Raw genomic sequence first — 24469 nt, forward strand, 5'->3', positions numbered from 1 at the left:
TGGCAAAAAATGAGAAGTAGAGGAAAGGAAGGAAGGAAGTGAAAGAGGCTTCAAAACATAATATAGAGCGGCACCTGTGGCTCAAAGGAGTAGGGTACCGGCTCCATATGCCAGAAGTGGCGGGTTCAAACCCAGACCCAGCCATAAACTGAAAAAAAAAAAAAATACGTACATACACACACACACACACACACACACACACACACACATATATATATAATATAGGGTGGCCATAAAGTTTGTGTGCAATTTAAACTAGCATGAAATTTATGAACTTTATGGCCACACTGTGTAATGAATAACATACTGTGTCAGTTCAAGTATGTGTATGAGATGTCTGTTGCTGTTTAAGAGAAAAATTACCATAAAACGTAGCAACTTAAAACTATAATAAACATTTATTATTTTATACAGTTTCTGTGGATCTGGACTTTAGAAGTGGCTTAGTGGCAGTGTTACGGTTCTGGAGACTGCAGTCTAGATGTTGGCCAAGGCTGCAGTCACCTGAAGACTTTACTCAGGCTCAAGGATTAACCTGCTAGAGGGCTCACTCATTGGCAAAAAGCTTCAGTTTCTCATTATGTGAACCTCTCGTGGGACTACTTGGGTGCCCTCGTGACAAAGCATCTGGCTTCCCCCAGAGCACATTATCCAAGAGAGAAAAAGGGGAAATCTCTAATATTTTTTAAGAAGTCATCCTTTTTGCTATTCTGTTTATTAGAAGGAATTCACTTAATCTAGACCACACTCAATAGTAGGATTACTAGACTTTACTGCTTGAAGGGAGGTGTATCATAGAATTATGGACATATTTTAAACCGTAAGTGTTGGGTTCAATGAACATTTATTGAGCATCTCTATTGGGATGTGGGTAGATGCTAGAATTAAAACATATATTTTCTTACTACTAAAAAAATAGGAATTTTTGTATAGGTAGACAAGAGCCAATTTTAGAATACAGGACATTATAGGGCTATAATAGGTTTAAAGCTAAAAGGATATGAAAGTGAAATTTAAATCAGGGACAGAATGAGGAACTAGTTTTATGCTGAGCGGATGAGAAGTTAGTTTGAATTCTATATGGCTTCCTATTCATAAAACTTAGTAGGACCTGCACTGAAAGCTAAATATCAAAGTACAGAGATAGTTACTTATTCTGTCCTATAACCCCCAACACCTAGGGCAGTACTTTATACCTAAGAAAAATCAGCCAGTATTTACTGGGTTGTTGAGTTGAATTTAACTGATGAATTAAGATAAATCTCAAGTATAGACCCATCTGCCCCCATTGGATTGCTGTACCAGAGGTGTCCAACCTGTGGCCTGCGAGTTGCATGCTGATTTTGCGAGGAATTTTTTTGCTTATCTGAGGTGTTGAATATCATGAAAAGTATTCATGAATTAATTAATTAATTTATTTATTTATTTAGCTAATCAGCTTTTTTTAGTGTTTGTGTATTTAATATGTGGCCCAAGACAACTCTTACTCTTTCAATGTGTGACAGAGGAAAAAAAGGTTGGACACCCTGTATGCAGACTTGAAATACTGTGATTCTCCTGGGCGTTTTCTGTTACCTTTTTCTTTGACTTGGTCAGCTCTTTATTCTAGAATTTAATGTAGTCATGGAGGCACAGACTTGAGTATCATGGACCAAACTCTGCCATTGGAATTGTTTATTGGGTTAAAACACCATGTGTGTGTGGGGGGGGGGAGGGCGGGGTGAGAGAGAGACTTTTAAAATAGATTTTTCAGTGCCTATAGGTGGAGCACACTCTGTGAACTTTCTATTTCCCCACAGGCCCCACTATTTCCTGTTGTCTAATATCTGTCAGCCTTTTTAGTCCCTAGGCACTTGAGTGTGAGACCCATGCATCTAGATTTTAAATCTCAGGATCATACTATTAATGTTAGTCCAGCCTATTGTTACTCCATCCCAAGAGTGAGCTGCTGTTTGCTGTAGAATTACTTTGGCTTTAGATCAAAAGTACTTTATTTTGGTAGCCCTCTCCCTTTTTAGATGAGTGAATATCCTCCTGTGTTCTGGTAACTTCATTTTTTTCTCTCTCCCTTCTTTCCTTTCCCTCCTAGTTAGCATTCCTGGTGAATTTTCTCTCTTTCTTACTTTCCTCAATCCCTGCATCCTATATGGTTTATGGAAAAAGGCATTAACACTGAGTCAGAAACTTGGTTTTTACTCATTTTAAAGAGTAAGGCCTTGTATAGCGGCTTATACCCATAATCCTAGCACCATGGGAAGCTGAGGCAGGAGAAGGATGGCTTAAGGCCAGCCTGGGTAACACAGAAAGACCCCAACTTTACAAAAACTTAAAAAAAAAAAATTAGCCAGGTGTGGTGGCTACTTGGATGCAGTCCCAGCTACTCAGGAGACTGAGGCAGGAGGCATGCATGAACCCAGGAGGTCAAGATTGCAATGAGCTATTATTGAATCATTGTACTCTAGCCTGGCAACAGAGTAAGACCTTCTCTCACAAAAGAAATAATAATAATCAAATAATAATAGTTAAAATAAAATAAAATAGAGAGATAATGTATATAAAGTACCTGGCACACAAAAAGTGTGATAAACTTGAATCATTCCTCCCTCTTTTATCTGGCTAATAATTTCATGACCTTCTGTGAGGCTATTTGCATAGCCCTTCCATTTTGAATCTCTTTTCCTGTCTTTATCCTTCTCCATTCATCCATTCATCCTTTTATTAATTAATCTATTGTACAATTATGAATTGACCACTTACTCTTTATCAGCCACTGTGTCAGGGGCTGAGAAAAAGAATGACCATTCCTGCCATTGTTGAGCTTATGGTCTATTAGTGGGAAGCAGATAGTAATGAAAGAACCACACAAATAGATGTAAAATCAAAAATTTTTTCAGTTGTAATAAATGCCTCGAAGGACAACATATAGTGTTGTGACATCTCATGATAAAGAAAAATGGCCTGGTCAGGGAGGTCATAGGTGGCTTTTCCTGAAGAAATGATGACAACTGAGATCTGAAGGAAACAGAAGTTAACTCTGTGTGTGCGCGTGAGTGTGGTGATTTTGGTGGTGATTAGAATTCTAGCAGATGGAACAGCATGTACAAAGTCCTGTCATCAAAGGGAGCACAGGTTTCTCTACTAGTCAGTGTTTGCCTCTCACCTTTTTCCTCTTTCTCTCCTTCAGTTCTTTCTTTCTCCTTACTTTCAAAGGGTTAAGTCAATAATTTCCTCAGTTTTCTGACACATTATTATCATTAGTCCATGCAAAGACCCTCTGTTGCTTTTTAAAATTTATCTATATATTCAATTAGATCCCCTTTCAGCAATTCCTTTCTCTTCTTTTCCATAGGTAACCATTTTAATGCATTTAACAAAGATTTTTAAAATTTCTGTTCTTGTGAAAATATATGATTGACTTCTGTATATATGTTTTTAATCTATTTAAATGATATTGTTTATTAATCTCATTTCTTTTTCATTTGGCATTTCATATGGTTTTAATGTTCTTTCAAACTGCTCTGTGGATATCTGATCTGTTGTTTCTTATTGTTGTGAACCATTCTCCATGGTGGTTCATCTACCACCTATTACATATTTATTTCAATTTTGGATTGTCTTCAATCTTTTACACCTCAGACAATGACAAAAACTGCACTTACATACTGTAATTAACATCTTCCTATATATCCTCTTAGGAACCTGTGAGGAAATTCCTTTGAATGGTATAACCAGGAGCAGAATTGCTGGGTCATAGGTTATGTATGTACTTGATTCGACTAAGTCATAGAAGCTGGATCTCCTGAATACCTACAAGTTATCAGAGGTTTTTTGTTAAATGGTTACTTCATCCCCCACTGCTTTCTGTCAGAGTATTCTAGACTCCTATAAATCAACATTATGTGCTTCCTATGATGTGTTGAGAAGGACACAACATCACTTCTATGTTTAAAGATTGAGGGATATCTTACAAAATAATTGGCCTGTATTCTTCAAAAGTGTCAACTATATGCAAGATTAGCTAAATAATTTATAGAAACCACTTCAAATTAACATGTGAGGTTCCTTCTTTGACAATGATTAAGAATTCAAGAAAGTACCTGAAAAGCATAAAAGCAAACATGCAGACCCCACACAACTGCACATGTGGCATGTCCGTGGAGCTGGCCCTGAGGTTGTAAAAGACAAAAACTGAAAAAATGTCCTGCATTAGGGCAGCCCCTGTGCCTCAGCGGATAGGGCGCTGGCCCCATATACTGACGGTGGCGGGTTCAAACCCACCCTGGGCAACAAAAAAATAGCCAGGGGCAGTGCCTGTGGCTCAAGGAGTAGGGCACTGGCTCCAGCCCTGGCCAAAAACTGCAAATAATAATAATAATAATAATAATACTAAAAATTTAAAATGTCCTGCATTATAGGGGCATGGAAACTAAATGGAATGACTGACCTGCACCAGATCAAGAACATTACTTGAAGAAAATGAAAAATGTAAATAAGGTCTATAGAGTAGATAATAGTATTTTATCAATGTTAATTTCCTGAGTTTGATTATTGTAATTATATTAGATGTCAATATTTGAGAAATCTGAATGAAAAGCACATGGAAACACTTTGTATTGTTTTTGCAAGTTTTTCTAAATCTCAAATTATTTCAAAATGAAAAATAGAGTAATAAGAGATACAGAAGGTTAGTGAGCATTTTAGGACCCAATGAAGTCATCTTGAAAATAGAACTTAAGGCTTGGCCCTGTGGCTCAAGCGGCTAGGGCGCCAGCCACATGCACCGGAGCTGGCAGGTTCAAACCCAGCCTGGGCCTGCCAAACAACAATGACAACTACAACGAAAAAATAGCCGGGCATTGTGGCAGGTGCTTGTAGTCCCAGCCACTTGGGAGGCTGAGGCAAGAGAATCACTTAAGCCCAAGAGTTTGAGGTTGCTGTGAGCTGTGATGCCACGGCACTCTACTGAGGGTGACATAGTGAGACTCTGTCTCAAAAAAACAAAAAAGAACTTAAAAATGAGTTTGGGAGAATGGATGAGATGTGAATGAACAGAAAGGAGATTTAACTGGGCATAAGAAAAAAACATGTAAAGAAATGCAAAGTCCTTGGCTTTTAAATGTAATAAAAAATAAAATGTATGTTTATATCATTTTCCCTATCAATTCCATTTCTAATAAATTTACCTAAGAAAATAACAAAAGACATACATAAATATTTAGTATATACATAAAATTTTATTGAAACAGTATATAAACACTGTTATAAAACAAAAAAATATTACTATCAAAATGGCTAATAAGAGGCGTAAGCCACTGCATCCAGTCCTCATCTATAATTCCTTTTTTTTTTTTTTTTTTTTTTAGAGAGAGAGTCTCATTTTGTCACCCTCGGTAGAGTGCTCTGGCATTACAGCTCACAGCAACCTCCAACTTCTGGGCTTATGCGATTCTCTTGCCTCAGCCTCCTGAGTAGCTGGAACTACAGGCGCCCACCACAATGCCTGGCTATTTTTTTGTTGCAGTTTGGCTGGGGCTGGGTTTGAACCCGCCACCCTCGGCATATGGGGCTGGCGCCCTACTTGCTAAGCCACAGGCACCGCCCGACACATCTATAATTTTTATTTTTATTTATTTATTTATTTTTTTGGCCAGGGCTGGGTATGAACCACATCTATAATTTTTTTTTTCACATGAAAAGTCTTTATTAATCCCCTTGTGAAAACATCTATACAATGGCTGCAGATAACATCACTGTAGAGTCTTTAGTCCTTCGCCTTTTTGCCAGCACCAACATTAGCCTTTGCAGTCCCCCTGACTTTCTTCATTCTGTTCTTGCGTTCCTTTCACTGCTTTTTTGATATCTTTTTCTTCTCGTAAAGGCCATGCCTTGCAAGTCTATGTTTGGGTTCATTTTCCTTTGCATAATCCAAAGAATCGTAAATCATGCCAAAGCCCGTTGTCTTCCCACCACCAAAGTGAGTTCTGAATCCAAATATGAAGATGACATCAGGTGTGGTCTTGTACATTTTGGCTAGTTTTTCTCTAATTTCTGTCTTTCGTACTGTTGCCTTCCCAGGGTGAAGGACATCAATGACCATTTGTTTCCTCTGAAGTAGTCGGTTAGTCATGAACTTCCTGGTCCGGATAGTTACTGTATCATTCATGATGGCGGGCGATCCTCGAGCAGCCAGGGAGCACATCTATAATTTTTAAATGTGAGCTCATACACTATTGGTGGGACCACAAATTAATACAGCTTCTTTGGAAAGAAGTATGGAGAATCCTCAAAGAATTCAAAATAGACCTTCACTTGATCCTGCAATCCCATTACAAAGCAGCTATCCAGAAGAAAAAAATTCATTTTATCATAAGGACATTTGCAATAGATTTATCGAAGCTCAATTTATAGTTGCCAAGATGTAGAAATACCCTAAATGTCCATCAACCCATTAATAAATTTTAGGACACTATTCAGCTGTAAAAAAGATGGAGACCTTACTCTAAAAAAAAAAGTGAGCTCATAAGTGCTTTTTCCTCCACATGTAGCTTACTGGCTTCTTGCAGCATAAAAAATAATTATGTCTTGTTTCTTCTTAATCCATAGCTATGACATGCATTTTGAAATGAACTCCAGAGCATTCTTTCAAAGAGTTACTATTTAATCTATTTTTTAAATATACAAGTATAGAAAGAATTTTAAAAATCACTCTTTCCTGTCTATACTTTTTGATCTTTATCAAGCTAGATATGCAGTTTTATAAATCATTATAATTATGGTATACAACTACATAATTATACTTTTTATTTAATATTTTATAAAATGTCCCCATATTTCTGCATTTCTGTCACTTTAATATCTTAATATTATGATATTAACATAATGTTCCACTGACACATATATATATATACACACATATATATAATTTTTTCTATTATAATTTTCAAAATTATGCCTATTTAGGTAATTTCTAATGTTTAACTCTTAAACATTTTTCTGTACTCATCTTTCCATAGCTTTTATTTTATTCTTTGTAATGGCTTCTTTATGACAAATTCTCAGGAGTAGAATTACAATCCCTCCTGATAAGTGGCATTGGTTTGCTTTCGCAAAGTATCAGTGTGCATTTTTAAAGCATTTCATCTGTCTCGGTTTGTGGCTGTCTCACCATGGCTTACCAAACAGCAGCTGCCTTGTGATCTTACTATTATTCATTTCCCACACATATCTCACTCTGCTGAACTAATCTGCAGCATGCACCCTTTCAATACATGTTATCTAACTATAATCCTAGTTACCTCTCTTACCAACTGGGGTTTTACCAGGCATGTGTGGAATTTAAACCATTTGCAAAAGTTGAAGATTTCAGTAGCAAAACAAATCATATAATTTAACAAAATATTGTATATTTCCCCTGCTTCATGGAACTTTTGGAATTTTATATCAAACTTATTACATATCTTGTTATCCAGTCTGTAAAGGACAGAATGATCGGGCTTTTATTGGATCTGTTCATAGTCAAAGATTCACACCTTTCAGATCAGTATATGCTATGGACAACCTATGGTAATTCTAGGTTTCAATAGTGTATACTGTAATAAAATAAATAATTAAGTTACATGTTTACCCATCGATGTTGAAAATTGTGTTCAAGAATACCAATAGGAAGGCTGGGCACGGTGGCTCACACCTATAATCCTAGCACTATGGGATGCTGAGGTGGGTGGATTGCCTAAGCTCAGGAGTTAGAGAACAACCAGAGCCAGAGGGAGACTCCCTCTCTAAAATAGCCAGGTGTTGTGGTGAGTGCCTGTAGTCCCAGCTACTTGGGAGAGTGAGGCAAGAGAATCGCTTGAGGCCAAGAGTCTGAGGTTGCTGTGAGTTGTGACAGTGTACCATTTCACATATCAATAAGGAATAGGTCATACATGTAGAGTACATCTGATAGTTGGTACTCTATCAGGGTGCAATAAAGTGAAACTCTATCTCAAAAAAAGAATACCAATAGGAATCACTGCAAGGCAGTTTTTGAATCATGATCTTGAAGATCATAGATAAGCTTAATCTGTTGAGTTGAGAGTTTCCTGGAGACTAGACACATATTTTAATACTAGTTTTATTTACTCATTTATTCACATGTTCCTTTAGTAAACATTTACTACCTGGCACTGTGTCTGATGTTATTACCAAAAAAGTGAACAAAGCAGACATACTTCCTCCACTAATAGAGTTTGCAGTGTAGTGTGTTTTTGTAGTATACATGCTAGCCCAAAAGTCTATAAAATTAGTTATGATATTGAATACAAAAGGGGAGGGGACTATAAAAGCATATATATGGAAGAGGAACCTAAGCAGTTAGGTCTGAGGAGGTGACCTTAAAACCGAGTCCTGTAGCGGGGCGTTGTGGCGGGCGCCTGTAGTCCCAGCTGCTCGGGAGGCTGAGGCAAGAGAATCGCGTAAGCCCAAGAATAGAGGTTGCTGTGAACCGTGTGACGCCACGGCACTCTACCTGAGGGTGGTATAGTGAGACTCTGTCTCTACAAAAAAAAAAAACAAAAAACCGAGTCCTGGCCAGGCATAGTGTGGCTCACTCTTGTAATCCCAGCACTATGGGAGAGTGAGGTAGAGGTGGGAGGATCGCTTTAGGCCAGAAGTCTAGGACTAGCCTGGGCAACATATAGAGACTCTGTCTCTACAAAACATTTGAACATTAGCCAAGTGTGGAGCAAGTGCTTGTAGTCCTAGCTACCATATGGGAGGCTGAGGTAGGAGGATCACCAAAGCCCAGGAGTTTGAGGCTGCGGTGAACTACCATTGTGCCACTATACTCACTGCACTTCAGCCTAAGTGACAGAGTGAGACTCAATCTCTAAAAAAGAGAAAATAAATAAAAACCAACAAACTGAGTCCTGAAGAATGAGTAGGAGTTAGCCAGGTCAACACGATGGGGAAGATTATTCCAGTCATGGGGACCAATATGCATGAAGAATATCCTAGACGTTCTTTTTTTTTTTTTGAGACAGAGTCTCAAGCTGTCACCCTAGGTAGAGTGCTGTGGTGTCATAGCTCATAGCAACCTCAAACTCGTGGGCTTAAGCGAGTCTCTTGCCTCAGCCTCCCAAGTAGGTGGGACTACAGGCGCTGGGTTATTTATTTCTTTTTGGTTGTAGTTGTCATTGTTTAGCAGGCCCCAGCTGGATTCGAACCCGCCAACTCTGGTGTATGTGGCTAGCGCCCTAGCCACTGAGCTACAGGTGCTGAGCCATAGACTCTATACAGATAGAATGAAAAGTAGACCGAGACTGAAGTTTAGAGAGTTTGGGAAAGAAGTGACGAGGCTGGATAGGCCATGGAGGCTTGTGGTCATGAAAAAGGTTTTTGTCTCTGGCCTTAACAGAATAGGAAGCCCTTACATTTGGATTAAGAAAGAAGAACCTTTCAAAAGAGTACTTAGAACAACCTGCCAAAGATAGAGCAAAAAAAAAAAAAAAAGAAAGAAAGAAAATGGAGACAATATGGCAATGGGAACTAAAGAAAAAGAATATTTCTTTTAAAATGTTGAAAGGTGAATATAATGATTACTGAAAAATCAGAGCTCCTTCTCCAGAGATATTTACTTAATTGTTGTGGGGTAGGGGTCAGGCATCAGTATTTTTAAAAACTTTCTAAGTGTTTCTAATAAAAGCCAAGTTTGAGAAACATTGCTCTAAGTGTATGTGGTAATTTAAAACTGTAGAAGGAAAACCATGTTTGAATGCTATGTAGGAATCCAGTATATTAAGAAAAAGATTGAAGGCGGTGCCTGTGGCTCAAGGAGTAGGGCGCCAGCCACATATACCAGTGGTGGTGGGTTCAAACCCAGCCCTGGCCAAAAACTGCAAAAACAAACAAACAAAAAAGTTGAAGATTAAAGAAAGATATAAAGAGCTTTGAGGTCTTTTGTTTGAGGTTTTTGTTTAAGGCCTTTGTATACTCCTTGAGTACAACTATAACAAAATAATAATATGGGATTATAGTAACACATTTCACACATCAATAAGGAATAGGTCATACATGTAGACTCTGTCCAATTATATTTATTTTGAGAATTTCTGTGAAAGCCAAATTTTCTTAGAAAATGTAAGAATCCAAGTATACTAATATTTCCTAGTTTAACTAAGTTAATTAACATTTTACAAAGATTGAGAATATCTTCTCTCATTATAACAGTTTCATCTAATTTATAAGAATGTACCAGAATATATTATTTATGCCTAGAGTTTTAGTAATGGAATATGGTATCAAAAGTTTTTTCTTTTCTTTCTTTCTTTCCTTTTTTTTTTTTTTGAGACAAGAATCTCACTCTGAATGCAATGGTATCATTAAAGCTCACAGCAACTTCAGCTCCTGGGTTCAAGCAATCCTCCTGCCTCAGTCTTCTGGTAGCTGGGACTACAGGCACCCACAACTCCTGGCTAGTTTTTCTATTTGTAGAAGAGACGGGATCTCACTCTTGTTAAGGCTGGTCTCAAACTCCTGAGCTCGAACAATCCTCTTGAGTCTCCCGGAGTGCTAGGATTACAGGCATGAGGAGGCACTATGCCTGGCCTGGTTCATAAGTTGTTTTTTTTTTTTTTTAGAGACAGAGTCTCACTTTATCACCCTTGGTAGAGAGTGCTATGACATCACAGCTCACAGCAACCTCCAGCTCCTGGGTTTAGGTGATTCTCTTGCCTCAGCCTCCCCAGTAGCTGGGACTACTGGCACCTGCCACAACGCCCGGCTATTTTTTGTTGTTGTTGCAGTTTGGCTGGGGCTGGGTTTGAACCCACCACCATTGGTATATGGGGCCAGCGCCCTGCTCACCAAGCCACATTAATGGCAAACTTTTAAGGGACCACAAAAACTTTTAAGGGAGTTTTCTTTTGGGCGGCGCCTGTGGCTCAGTCGGTAAGGCGCCGGCCCCGGCCCTATATACCGAGGGTGGCGGGTTCAAACCCGGCCCCGGCCAAACTGCAACCAAAAAATAGCCAGGCGTTGTGGCGGGCGCCTGTAGTCCCAGCTACTCGGGAGGCTGAGGCAAGAGAATCGCTTAAGCCCAGGAGTTGGAGGTTGCTGTGTGCTGTGTGAGGCTACGGCACTCTACGGAGGGCCATAAAGTGAGACTCTGTCTCTACAAAAAAAAAAATAGGATATGATGTTATACACCACATAAGACTGAAACTTTTATTGTGGAAAGGTGGGAAACATAGCAAGAACCTCTAAGTTATTATGTATTACATTTTATTACAAAGTTAGAAATATAAATAGCTGGGCATTGTAGTAAGCACCTGTAGTCCCAGCTACTTGGGAGGCTGAGGCAAGAGAATGGCTTAAGCCCAAGAGTGTGAGGTTGCTGTGAGCTGTGATGCCACAGCTCTCAGGGCGACATAGTGAGACTCTGTCTCAAATAAATAAATCAAAAAAAAAGTTAGAGGGTGGTACCTGTGGCTCAGTGAGTAGGGCGTCCCCATATATTGAGTGTGGCTGGTTCGAACACAGCCCCGGCCAAACTGCAATAAAAAAAATGGCCGGGCATTGTGGCGGGCACCTGTAGTCCCAGCTACTCGGGAGGCTGAGGCAAGAGAATCGCCTAGGCCCAGGAGTTGGAGGTTGCTGTGAGCTGTGATGCCACAGCACTCTACTGGAGGCGACAAAGTGAGACTCTGTCTCTGAAAAAAAAAAAAAGTTAGAAAATGTAAATGTATTTCCATTGTGAAGTCTGCATTGAGAAAAAAGGGTGGTATGGTCTACTGTTCCTAAAACTTTTGCTGCTATTAACCATGGCAAAGGAAGATGAACAAAATAAACTATTTAGAAAAATTGGAGTTTAAGAGTAGTATGAGTTCATAGGATAAATACAGTGGTATCTAGAAAGGGGATAAGTTAACAAGTTAGGAAAATTTTGATGGCAGGAAGAAAATTGTAGGTTAAATTCTCTAGGCAAAGAAAATAAAGGTTGAAAAGACAAAAGGCTGAGAATTAGACTCCTTCAGATACTCTCATCTTTTTTTTTTTTTTTTTTTTTGAGAAAGGGTCTCTGTCACCCTTGCTAGAGTGCAGTGGCATCATCATCACTCACAACAAACTTCAACTCCTGGGCTCAAAGAGTTGAGATTAATACAGTTAATACAGTTGAGACTCAGATGGGACTATAAGCAAGTGCCACCATGCCCAGCTAATATTTGTTTTTGTAGAGAGGAGGCCAGGTTGGTCTTGAACTTCTGGCCTCAAGTGATCCTTTCCCTTTGGCCTCTCAGAGTGTACTAGGCTCATCATTACCATCATATAACTGTCCTTATGTCCAGATATTTCCTATGTTAAGTTAAACATTTTAAATAGAGGTGAAAATTGTATAACAAAATTAACCATTTAAAAGTGTGTGATTCTTGGGCGGTGCCTGTGGCTCAGTGAGTAGGGCGCCGGCCCCATATGCCGAAGGTGGCGGGTTCAAACCCAGCCCCGGCCAAACTGCAACAAAAAACAAAAAACAAACAAACAAAAAAAAATAGCCAGGCGTTGTGGCGGGTGCCTATAGTCCCAGCTGCTGGGGAGGCTGAGGCAGAGAATCGCGTAAGCCCAAGAGTTAGAGGTTGCTGTGAGCCGTGTGACGCCACGGCACTCTACCTGAGGGCAGTACAGTGAGACTGTCTCTACAAAAAAAAAAAAAAAAGTGTGTGATTCAATAGCATTTGGTACACTCCCAATGTTGTGGAATCACCACTTCTATCTAGATTCAAAACATTCTCATGTCCGTCCCATTTAACCCCTCCCCCCGCAACCCTATATCCATTAGGCAAGCACTCTCTGTTTTCCTCCCTGATAGCCATTGGTAATCACCTTTCTGTCTCTATGGACTTATTCTGGATGTTTCATAGAAATGGAATTATAGAATGTGCTACTTATTGTGTATTGTATCTGGGTTCTTTGATTTAACATAATAATGATTTAACATTATTTAACAAAAATAATGATTTTTTTAGAGATAGGATCTTGCTATGTTGCCCAGGCTAGAGATCAGTAGTTGTTCACAGGCCCAATCATTGTATGCTACAGCCTTGAACTTCTGGGCTCAAGTGATTCTCCTGTCTCAGCCTCCTGAGTAGCTGGAAACTAGAGGTGCATACCACTATACCCAATGTTAACATAATGTTTTTGAGATTTATCAACATTTAGTATGTATCAGTACCTCTTTCCTTTTTATGGCTGAGTAATATTCCATCGTGTGGATATAACATATTTTGTTTATCCATTCATCTGTTGATGGACATTTGGGTTGTTCCTATCTTTTGGTTGTGAGGAATAGTATTGCTGTGAATATTCATGTAAATCATTTTTATTCCAAAATTTTTTTTAATTATTGTGAGCATATACCTAAGAGTGGAATTGCTGGCTCCTATGGTAATTCTATATTAATTTATTGAGGAATAACCAAACTATTTTTCACAGTCACTTTACCATTTTATATTTCTACCAGCATTTTCTATTTTTTTGATTATAGATATCCTAGTGGATGTGAAGTGCTACCTTAACATAGTTTTGATTTGTATTTCCCTAATAAATCAAGATATTTGATTAAGGAAAATATTAATTTAATACTTTTATATGCTCATTAATATTCAAGGAGTTGAGGTTAATACAGTTAATACAGTTGAGGCTCAGGTGGGACTGAAAACTAGAGGTGCACACCACTGTACCCGATGTTAACATAACATTTTTGAGATTTATCAACATGTAGTATGTATCAGTACCTCTTTCCTTTTTATAGCTGAGTAATATTCCATTGTGTAGATATAACACATTGTTTATCCATTCATCTGTTGATGGACATTTGGGTTGTTCCTACCTTTTGCCCAATTTTTAGTTTTGGTTGTTGAGTTATGTAAATTCTTTATATATTCTGGATACTATACCCTTATTAGATACATGCATATCATTTGCAAATATTTTCTTTCTTCCTGTATTAACTTTTACATCTGTATCCTGGTAGTCATTTCTTCCTTTTGAAAGAGCATCATAATAAATGCATTGCTAACTATGCCCTAACGACTTAGTCCTTCCTTCCCTAAGACCTTCAATAATGTTCATTATACAAGACACTCAAGTTTCTTAAACTGAGTGGTAGGCACACGGATGTCTCTTTTATTGAATTTTAAAATTATTCTTATATTCTATTCACTTTTGTGTATGTATGTATGTGTTTTTATATCAAAAATTTTAAATGATTGTCAATAATGATTCTTCTGATTATTACTCCATTTCCGTATTTCTATCCTCATTTTCATTAACATACTTCTAGAATGAACGGTCTCTTTGCTGTTTCATTGTACCTATAACTGGTGCCTCTTTAATCTCTTGAAACACAAAGATAAAGAAATGTTCTTTGTGCTAAAATAATACCTTTGAGTCTTTACCCCACTCCATCTTTCTTCTCTCTAGGAGATGTCACTCCTGATTCACCCACCTAGTTGCATTATGCAGATGACCCCTCCTTCTGTCTGTCCAAGCCTAACCCCCAACTCAAATTTTAGAACTTTATGCTGGATATTTCCAGTCTTTTAGTTTATCAGACGTATTTCCACTATTAGGGAAGTTATTTCCAGTTCAGTTTCTTATTTCTTTAGCCTCCTAGCTTTGTAGTTAATTGTTGGTTCCTCCCTATCACACTTTCTGGTCAGTTATAACGTCTTGTGATTTCTACTTTGATGTACTACACTTACATTCAGTGGTCATCATCCTATTTTAATCTATTATCGCACGGCGCTGGAAGTATTTCAATAGTCCCTCTCTTCCTGACTCCATTTCCTTTCCCTCCTTAGGAGATAACGGAAATCTTTAAACAGAGCAATGCCATGAAAGGTGATGCTCAGTAAGAAAGATAACTTTGGTAGTGTTGTAGAAGATGAAATAGAGAAGGGAGGGTGTTGACCATCTTTAATGAAGCCATGTAGCCCGGAACTGTGGCGATAGAGAAGGATGTAAAAATCAGAAAGCTGACTGGTGACCTAGAATGACTTACTCACGCTAACATCCAGTACTGTATCTGACTTCCATAAATGAAGTACATCCAGTGAATTTTTGCTAAAGGAGCAATGCCCGCGCTTCTGTAGGAATCCACACGCTCGCAGCGGCCCAACCAACCCCCACCGCCCAGCTGGCTGATCCCAGATTGCCTGCGTCTCTCTAGCTTCCGTCTCTATGGTTGGGGAATCTCCAGGTCGCAGCTCCGCAGGTCCGACTTTTGCGCGTGCGTGAGCCCAGGCTCGTGCCCGCCCGCCCTCAACTGCCCGGCCCCGGGTGGGAGGGGTGGGTCTGGGAACATTGCTGCGGCTGTCGCCGCGTCCCCAGCGCCCTGAGCTGTTCTGCGGCCAAACCTGCGCCGAGGAGTCCTTCACTGTCTCCTTGGGCGGCGGTCATCCGCCCCCAGATGGTTGGTCCGGAAGATGCTGGAGGCTCCTCGGGAAGAAACGCCAAGTTGCTCCCGGTCCCGGCGCCGGAGCCTGGGGGCCAGGACGGGAAGATGATCCGGGCCACGGGCGGCTTTGGCGGAGGCGTCGGCGCTGTGGAGCTGGCGGAGGAAACTGAGGAGGAAGAGGAGGAGGAGACGCCGCCTCGGCAGGTCCTCCAGCATTACCTCGCGGCGGCTGGGGAACAGCTGGAACTGGGGCTCTGCTACTGTTCGCTGTCCGCTGGTCAGGCCCGCGCACCGCCGCCCTCGTCAGCCCTGCGCTCAGACGCCTGCCTGCTGGGCTCGGGCTCCAAGCACCGCGGCAGAGAGGCAGCAGATGCCCGCACGCCGCGGCACCGAGGCATGACAAACGGGGACTCGGGCTTTCTGCCGGGCCGGGACTGTCAGGACCTGGAAGAGGCTCGCGGACTGGCCCGCGAGTCGCGCCGCCGCCGCCCCTGCGGCCGTCTCCGCCTGGAGGGGCCTGGCGACGAGGATGCGGATGGAGCGGAAAGCCGGTCTGACTGGGCCGCGCCGCTGGAGGACCCGCTGCGGAGCTGCTGCTTGGTGGCGGCGGACGCCGAGGAGCCCGAGGGCGCGGGCAGCGGTTCGGGGAGCAGTCTGGCCAGCGGCTGCAGCAGTAGCGAAGACTTAGAGCAGCCGGGAGCCGGCGCGGGGGCTTCCGAGGAGAGCGCGGCCCGGGTCACCTCGGCCCAGAGGACTAGGGGGGACGCGGAGCCGCGCCTCGGCTTTTCTGACGTTCACTTGAACTCTCGGAACACGTATGAGGTGAGCCGCCGCCAGAGCTCCGGCGACCACCTTCCGCTAGTGGGGCCGCAGGTGTCCTCGCCAGCGACGGAGCAGGGCCCGGCGGGGACCTCGGCCCGGGCTCGACGGAGCGGCGGCTTCGCTGACTTCTTCGCCAGGTACTGCGCGGGGGCTCGGGGCAAGGTCGGGGCCACAGTCGCAGCCGGGAGCTCGCGGAGAGCGGCTGGTGTTGGCCGCTTGGGTGGCCGTTCCCGCGCTGGCCCCGCACGCGTCAGGATTTAGCTTTGATTTGTCAGTGGGAGAAGTAGAACTGGGTTCGCTTTGTGTTTCTGAAGGAATTGACGGCTCAGTGGAGAGCGTGTCTTTCCTTTTACCTGCAGGAGGAGGCTGTACCTGGCATTCACGTCTGGTCGTCCTGCTAGTGACATAGCTGCAGCTGCCTCTTCCGGAAAAGGAGATAACCACCTTCGTCCCAGTTTTTTTTTTTTTCCCCAATTGTACCACAAGGATTCGGCTTGGTGCGGTGGTGGTATGCGTACGCTTGTGGTTGTGAAAGAGAAAGAAAGTCATTTTGGAGATCTGTTTATTTGCGTGGAATCTAAACCCATCCAGGTGTTTTGGGAGTTCTTGACATGAGAAGTGGTTGTGTTTCATTCGTGTCAGTGGCCTTTATTAAAACGCAGATAGTTTGGTGTTCAGAATTCGATCCCAGCCTTTTAAGCCAAATTACTACAAGCGCTTTATATAGGAAAATTTTCTCTCCTTTTCCCAGTTATGCCTCCACTTTTTTTTTTCTTTTGTGATTTGACTTGCTATGCTTGGAACTGAATTATGGTCCTGGACATTGTAGATTTCAGAATGGAACTTTGTTGGCTTAATAAGACTAAACAAAGAAATAGTCAGGAGGTACTTAATGTACTTTACTGAAAAGCTGTTTCTCTTGCGTTCGATTTTGACACACTTTAAAAAAATCTCCAGGCAAATAGGAAAATATTCCCAACTTTTAAAACTTTCCCTTTAGAATTCTCTGTCTCCTGTTTTCATTTCCTTTCTGGGGATCTTGACTATGACCAGAACAAATTCTGCAGCTAAAGTTTTAAGGTTAAACAATTCCTGTGCAGATTTGTAGACACAAGGACACAAATTTCTGATTGTAATTGATATTTCTTGTGCCTTTTCTACATTATTATCACTTGTTTTTTTGCTTGTTTAAATTTACAAATATGAAGTTTCTTAAATCTAGAGGGGGATATTCTAATTTTGAGTTACGAGTAGAACAAATACATAGTTGTGAAATCTATGTATGTACAATTGCAAAAATGTATTTTCAGTTTGTAGTGGCAGTATTCTAAAAAAGATGTCAAGTTAAATATATGCCTTTGGGTGATTGTTGGTTATTGTATTTATCTTGGTCTTTTTTTTTTTTTCTTTTGAGACAGAGTCTTAATTTTGTCGCCCTTAATAGGAGTGAGGTGCTGTCATAGTTCACAGTTCTTGGGCTCAAGCAATTCTCTTACCTCAGCCTCCCTAGTAGCTGGGATTACAGGTGCCTGCCACAATGCCTGGCTATTTTTTTTTTCTTTTAGTGTGTGTGTGGTTTTTGGCCAGGGCTGGGATTGAACCCACCAACTCCGGCATATAGAACCAGCGCCCTGCCCCTTTGAGCCACAGGCGCCGCTCTGGGTCTCGCTCATGCCCGGGCTTCTCAAACCCTTGAAAAGGCAGGCAGTCCACCTGCCTTGGCCTTATCTTGGTCATGTTTTGAGGTCATCATCAGACCTGGCCAGGGCTTTGGAGATGACAAATTCAACTGGTATACGCTGAGTGTGTTTTCTGTATCACACATTGGAAATAGAGATGATTTAGACAATGGTCCCTGACTTGGAGGTGGTGTGCTGGCTAATGAGGATTAAGTTTGAAGACATATATTATTTATATGCACTGCAATTTATGAACAATAGTAAGGCAGGCATTTATACAGGAGAATTTCATAGTATTTAGTAGTAAGCAGAAATTTTGATCTAATTTTTTAATTTGCATTAGACTTTTGTTAGTAAAGCTGGGTGACATTCATATGGCCATATTTATATGTATCAGAGCACTGGATTTGAAGTCAGAAAACTTAGGTGCCCTAAAGTTGAGTTAATTAAGCCTAATTTTTCCTAATTGAGATCTGAATGTCAAGACTATAGGAGTCATTGCTTCCTTTATATGACATTGTCAGGAAAAGTCAGAGTTGGAGACACAGTTTTTCTCTTAGTATTTAGCTAAAACCTTAACTGGTGGGTTCTGAAGACTTTAAAAGCAGTGAATGACATTTGTCTCTGAATCTACAGTACCTAGCACTTGTATGAAGAACCATATTCAGATTGATTTGATTTGACAACTTTTGTAGACTCCCCTTTTTCTCTTTTTTACTGTTATCTAAGTAGTGGGGTTTTTTTGTTGAGAGAGAGAGTCACTGTGTTGCTCAGGCTAGTCTCCGACTCCTGAGCTCAAGCTCAAGCAAGCCTCTCACTTCAGCCTCTCAAGAGTAAATGGTGTTGAACACCTGTAGTAACTAGTACTACAGGTGTACAACACTGTCCTAGCTAGGTAGTATAATTTTGAACAAATATTCCATCCTTAGGCAAACTAATCAGAAATTACTCTTATCCCAGCAACACAATCCAAAAGATTCCCTTCTTCCCCCATGCATAATGCCATTCTCAACTCTGAAGCTCCAGGTGAGGGCTGTCTTTGGGAGTGGCTTGTCTGGGATGGATTTTTGTTCTTGGGTGCAATTCCCTACTCTCATTTCAAGTTTTAAGGTGGGGAATCTCCCTTCTTCTAAAGAAGGTAGTTTAGTTAGCAAGTGGCAGATCACAACCTCTTTTCACTTTATTACTCTCTTTCACCTGTTCTTCCCTCCTGTGCTGTGGCATCACCACTAACAGCAACCTCAAAGTCTTGGGCTTAACTGATTCTCTTTCCTCAGCTTCCCAAGTAGCTGGGACTAGAGGCGCCCACCACAACGCCCAGCTATTTGTTGTTGTTGTTGTTGTTGTTGTTTTAGCTGGCCACAGCCAGGTTCAAACCCGCTAGCTGGAGTGTATGTGTCCTGCGCCCTACCCACTGAACTATGGGTGCCGCGCCCCCCCAATTTTTTTTGATACAATCTCACTGTGTCACCCTTGGTAGAGCACAGCAACCTCAAACTCTTGGGCTTAAGTGATTCTCTTGCCTCAGCCTCCCAAGTAGCTGGAACCATAGGCACTGGCCACAACTGATGCTGTGATGCCACGGCATCTACCAGCTATTCGTTGTTGTTGCTGTTGTTGTAGTTGTCAGTATTGTATTTGGCTGGCCAGGGCAGGATTCGAACCTGCCAGCCTCAGTGTATGTGGCTGGTGCCCTAACTGCTGTCACTGTGCTGCGGGCACCGAACCTAAAAAAAAAAAAATTCTTTTTTTAGAGACAGAGTTTTACTTTATCACCCTCTGCAGAGTGCCATGGTGTCACAGTGCACAGCAACCTTCAGCTCCTGAGCTTGGGCGATTCTCTGGCCTTAGCCTCCCAAGTGGGTGGGACTACAGGTGCCTGCCACAACGCCCCGCTAAAGAAATATTTTTTTTTTTTTTTGCAGTTTTTGGCCAGGGCTGGATTTGAACCCGCCACCTCCAGCATATGGGGCTAGTGCCCTACCCCTTTGAGCCACAGGCGCTGCCCCTAAAGAAACATTTTTTAAAAGCAGTTTTATGGGCTCAGCACCTGTAGGTCAGCAGCTAGGGCACCAGCCACATACACCAGAGCTGGTAGGTTTGAATCCTGCCTGAGTCTGCCAAACAACAGTGACAACTACAACCAAAAAATAGCTGGGCGTTGTGGCGGGTGCCTGTAGTCCCAGCTACTTGGAAGGCTGAGGCAAGAGAATTGCCTAAACCCAAGAGTTGGAGGTCGCTGTGAGCTGTGATGCCACAGCACTCTACCAAGGGTAACAGGGTAAGACTGTCTCAAAAAAAAAAAAGGCAGTTTTATGTTTGTTTTAACAAAGGGGGGAATATTTTACAGCAAAGTATCTATTGCTACAAAGTGTCATGTTCAATTAAGACACATTATTTACAGGAGCTTCATTGACTACTGTAGAAATCATGGAAGTGATAGAGGAATTTGTTTAGATTGAGACTGCTTTCATTTTGCAGAGCTTTGGTGGTTAACTCCTGCTTTCCTTTACCTTCCATATGAGGTGAGTTCTCTTTCAATCCTTGTTGGGAGCTTGCTTCAGCTTTACATGGAAATTTCTTTTTATTTATGGTGTTTTGGCTATGGGAGCCATAGAAGAAACATTCCCTCAGATCCTTGACACTTTCTTGTCTGTCTATAAAAGATACTTGATAGGTATAACTATCCCCCATGTTTACCAACTCAGCAGACAAGAAGAATAAACATTTTTTTTTAAATCTCTTGTGTTTCCAGGCCAGCTTTTGTTCTTCAAAGGTCTGTATTACTTTTTGAAAAATAGTTCTAAACCATTTTTGTGGGTCCCTTAAACAAATTCATTGTTTTCAAACTACAATGTTTTATTTTTACATAGGTAGACTTCATAGTTTTTTGTTTGTTTTTAGGCCATTTAATATTTTTTTGAGGCTTGTTAGGATTGCACTGGCAAAGTTATTTAAATAGGAACACACAGCTGTGTTTCCTGGTAGTAGTGCTGATAATTTGTTTACAGAGTTGTCAATGTATCATAAGAATTTAGTATGCCCGGGCGGCGCCTGTGGCTCAGTGAGTAGGGCGCCGGCCCCATATGCCGAAGGTGGCGGGTTCAAACCCAGCCCCAGCCAAACTGCAACAAAAAAAAATAGCCGGGCGTTGTGGCGGGCACCTGTAGTCCCAGCTGCTCGGGAGGCTGAGGCAAGAGAATCGTGTAAGCCCAAGAGTTAGAGGTTGCTGTGAGCCGTGTGACGCCACGGCACTCTACCCGAGGGCGGTACAGTGAAACTCTGTCTCTACAAAAAAAAAAAATTTAGTATGCCCTAAAGGTCATAGCTAGGGAGGAAAGAATGTATTGAAAATTATTTTTCCATTTGAAAAGAAAATTGACTTTATAGGTTATGAAAGATATAGATCTATGCAGATTTCACTGTAGTTTTTGACTTCTGAAACTTCCTAAGTGTTGTGGTAAAAACTTATTTTCAGAGAGCTCTTTTGACAACAGTTGGGCTGAACAGGGAAGACTAAGGGCTTTTTTAGTGAATTTTTAAATTTCATATCCTGATAGTTTCCATTCTTCCCAATATGAAAATTGATGAAAATATTTATTCTTATTAAATATGCTGAAAAATTTTAATTTCTACAGTTATAATTTTCCTTAATTTAAGTTTCTTGGAAACAGCAAAAATAGCCACATCCTTTTTTCCATCTAGGATTTGGACTAGTGACAAAATTACAGTTCACTTGACTGAGCCATCATAGACCTGTATTTGATAGGGCTCCCTCATTTGTTCCATGATATGTATTCCTCTCAGACAACTAAAATTAAAATTACAGTTTCGAAACCAGTTTCTCAAAAGAAAAAACTCCTCTTTTTCAACTCATTAAAGAAAAGGTAAAATATGAAACTTCTGATAGTTTTAAATGATTTTTAAAGCTCCCCAAAGCAAGTAGCTCTTTATATGGTTGTGGCATAATTATTTACAAGGGAAATGAAGGGAGATGCTATTGAGTTCAAACCCATGTTGTTCAAGGACCAACTGTGTGAATATAATTAAAATGCTTAAAATTGTAGAAACACTGAAAATAATGTATAATTAATTGTTCCGTAACAAAGACAAGGGTCTGTTAGGATATTTTAGCGTGGTGAAACAAACATTATAATATTACATTGGGGAGCAAATGGCTTGGGAGACTTTTTGTAATTTTTCCCTGTGTTTGACCCATTTCCTCACCTCAGATATAGCGTTTTCTTAGAAACAGAACAAAACAAAACAAAAACAACGCTCTTGGGATCTATACTAAGGCATCAGAAATCTAGTATTGGTTCAAGGACTTCACCTTTGAAATTTATGGTTTTGTCAGGCCTAATGGCTCACATCTGTAATCTCAGCACTTTGAAAGGCAGGAAGATAGTTTGAGGCCAGGAGTTAAAGACCAACTAGTGTTACCCTGTTTCTACAAAAAATAAGAAAATTAACTGGCCGTGGTGCAATGCCTGTAGTTCCAGCTACTCAGGAGGCTGAAGCAGGAGGATCATTTGAGTCTAGGATTTTGAGGTTTCTGTGTGCTATGCTTACAGTACTGCACCTTCCTGCCTAGGTGACAGAGCAAGAATCTGTTTCCAAAAAAAAAGAAAAAAGAAATGTAATAACCTGAATACAAATTAGGTAAAATGTATTGGGAAACTCTCAATTTTTGTAGAACTAAAAGTTCCACAAACTTGAGTGCTTAAATTTAAGCATTTAAACATATAAAAATGTTGAAGTGCTACGTAAAATTAATATTTTTGCTGTATACCCCAATAAGCAAAGTGGACTATTAACTTGGAGTTATTTATTTTTTTTTCTCTCTCTCTTTTTTACTTGGAGTTATTTATTTGATAGAAATCTTCTAAACTATCTAAAGTGAGCATAGATTTATTTATTTATTTATTTTTTAACAAATCTTTTGTTTTTGAATAGTTTTAGGTTTACAGAAAAGTTGCTAAGATAGTACAGAAAGTTTGTTCACACCCCTCAACCTGTTCCTCTATTGTTTTTTTTTTTTTTTTTTGTAGAGGCAGAGTCTCACTTTATGGCCCTCGGTAGAGTGCCGTGGCCTCACACAGCTCACAGCAACCTCCAACTCCTGGGCTTAAGTGATTCTCTTGCCTCAGCCTCCCGAGTAGCTGGGACTACAGGCGCCCGCCACAACACCCGGCTATGTTCCTCTATTGTTAACATCACATTTAGGTGGTATATTTGTCATAATGAAGGAACTAACATTTGTACAATACTATTAATTAAATTTCATACTTTATTTGACAGGAATTTTGACTAAAAGGTTTTTATTTGGGGAGTATTTGTGTAAAATCAGAGATGTTTTAAGTGGGAGGAACTTCAGGGATTACTTTATTCATACCTAAATACTCTATGGAAAACCAATGATCTATGTTAACCAGTGTGATGAAAATGTGTCAAACGGTCTATAAAACCAGTGTATGGTGCCCCACGATCGCATTAATGTACACAGCTATGATTTAATAAAAAAAAAGGAAAGAAAGAAAACCAATTATGCTGTTATCAGAAGAATCTTTTATTTACTTGATATGATCTAGCAAAGTGGTATTAATTTAATATTGAAAATGATTTAGGCACAGTAACACGTTGTTCGACTTAGAACAATGATTTTTCAAAGCTTTTCATTGCACACTATCTGGGCAGTGTTTGTAACATTTAACATCCAATACCAATTTGTCTCTGGAAAAAAATGTGAAAGTATGTCTTAATGCTACATACTTTTCTAAAATTAGTTTTGTATGTATTTTCTTCATAAGTTTGTGGTTTTGGTTCTTGAAGTATTCCTGTGACCTAGGAAAGGCAATGTTTATTTTTATTTTATAATTATTTGCCCAAAGTTACACAGCTATTCATGTAAGAATTAGAACTAGATTATAGATCTTGAATCATAGGGCTTAAAGTTATGAGGCTGATTTCCATGAATTATCGTAAGTTTTTTTTGTTTGTTTGTTTTTTTAAGACAGAGTCTCAGTTTGTCACTCCTTGGTAGAGGGGCCATGGCGTCATAACTCACAGCAACCTCAAACTCCTGGGCTTATAGTAGTTCTCAACCTTCCTAATGCTGCGGCCCTTTAATGCAGTTCCTGTGGGTCACGACCCACAGGTTGAGAACCACTGGGTTAAGTGATTCTCTTGCCTCAGCCTCCCAAGTAGCTGGGACTACAGGCACCTACCACAATGCCCAGCTATTTTTAGCGACAAGGTCTGGCTCTGGCTCAAACTGGTCTGGAACCTATGAGCTCCAGTGATCCAGCCACCTCTTGGCCTTTCAAATGCTGGGATTACAGGAGTAAGCCACTGTGCCTGGCCTGAATTATCAACAGGTTAAGAACAAAAACTTAGTTTTTGGCATAGTGAAAATATTATTCTTGAAAGAGAACAAACTTGGCTTTTGTCCTGGGTAGCTCCTTCTGCTATTAGATCATTGTGTGACCTTGGGCAAGTCACTGTATTTCTGGACTTCTGTTTCCTTATCTATGAAATT

At 40.6% G+C, this 24469-nt stretch overlaps 2 protein-coding genes across 2 annotated transcripts in view; one reads left to right on the forward strand and one right to left on the reverse strand.

Moving 5' to 3' along the window:
- Window positions 1-5510: 5510 nt before the first annotated feature.
- LOC128581900 (40S ribosomal protein S24-like) lies at window positions 5511-6214 on the reverse strand. The gene has a single exon (XM_053585232.1). The coding sequence runs from the start codon at window positions 6197-6199 to the stop codon at window positions 5843-5845; it is 357 nt and encodes a 118-aa protein (XP_053441207.1). The 5' UTR covers window positions 6200-6214; the 3' UTR covers window positions 5511-5842.
- An 8703-nt stretch (window positions 6215-14917) lies between these two features.
- TBC1D12 (TBC1 domain family member 12) overlaps window positions 14918-24469 on the forward strand; it is a 116721-nt gene continuing 107169 nt past the window's right edge. Inside the window, exon 1 of the mRNA XM_053585230.1 lies at window positions 14918-16389. Within this exon, the coding sequence (XP_053441205.1) occupies window positions 15443-16389 (947 nt within the window). The 5' untranslated portion in view covers window positions 14918-15442. The remainder of the gene's footprint in view (window positions 16390-24469) is intronic.

Source organism: Nycticebus coucang, chromosome 3, assembly GCF_027406575.1.
Source record: "Nycticebus coucang isolate mNycCou1 chromosome 3, mNycCou1.pri, whole genome shotgun sequence".
Classification (NCBI taxonomy): Eukaryota; Metazoa; Chordata; class Mammalia; order Primates; family Lorisidae; genus Nycticebus; species Nycticebus coucang.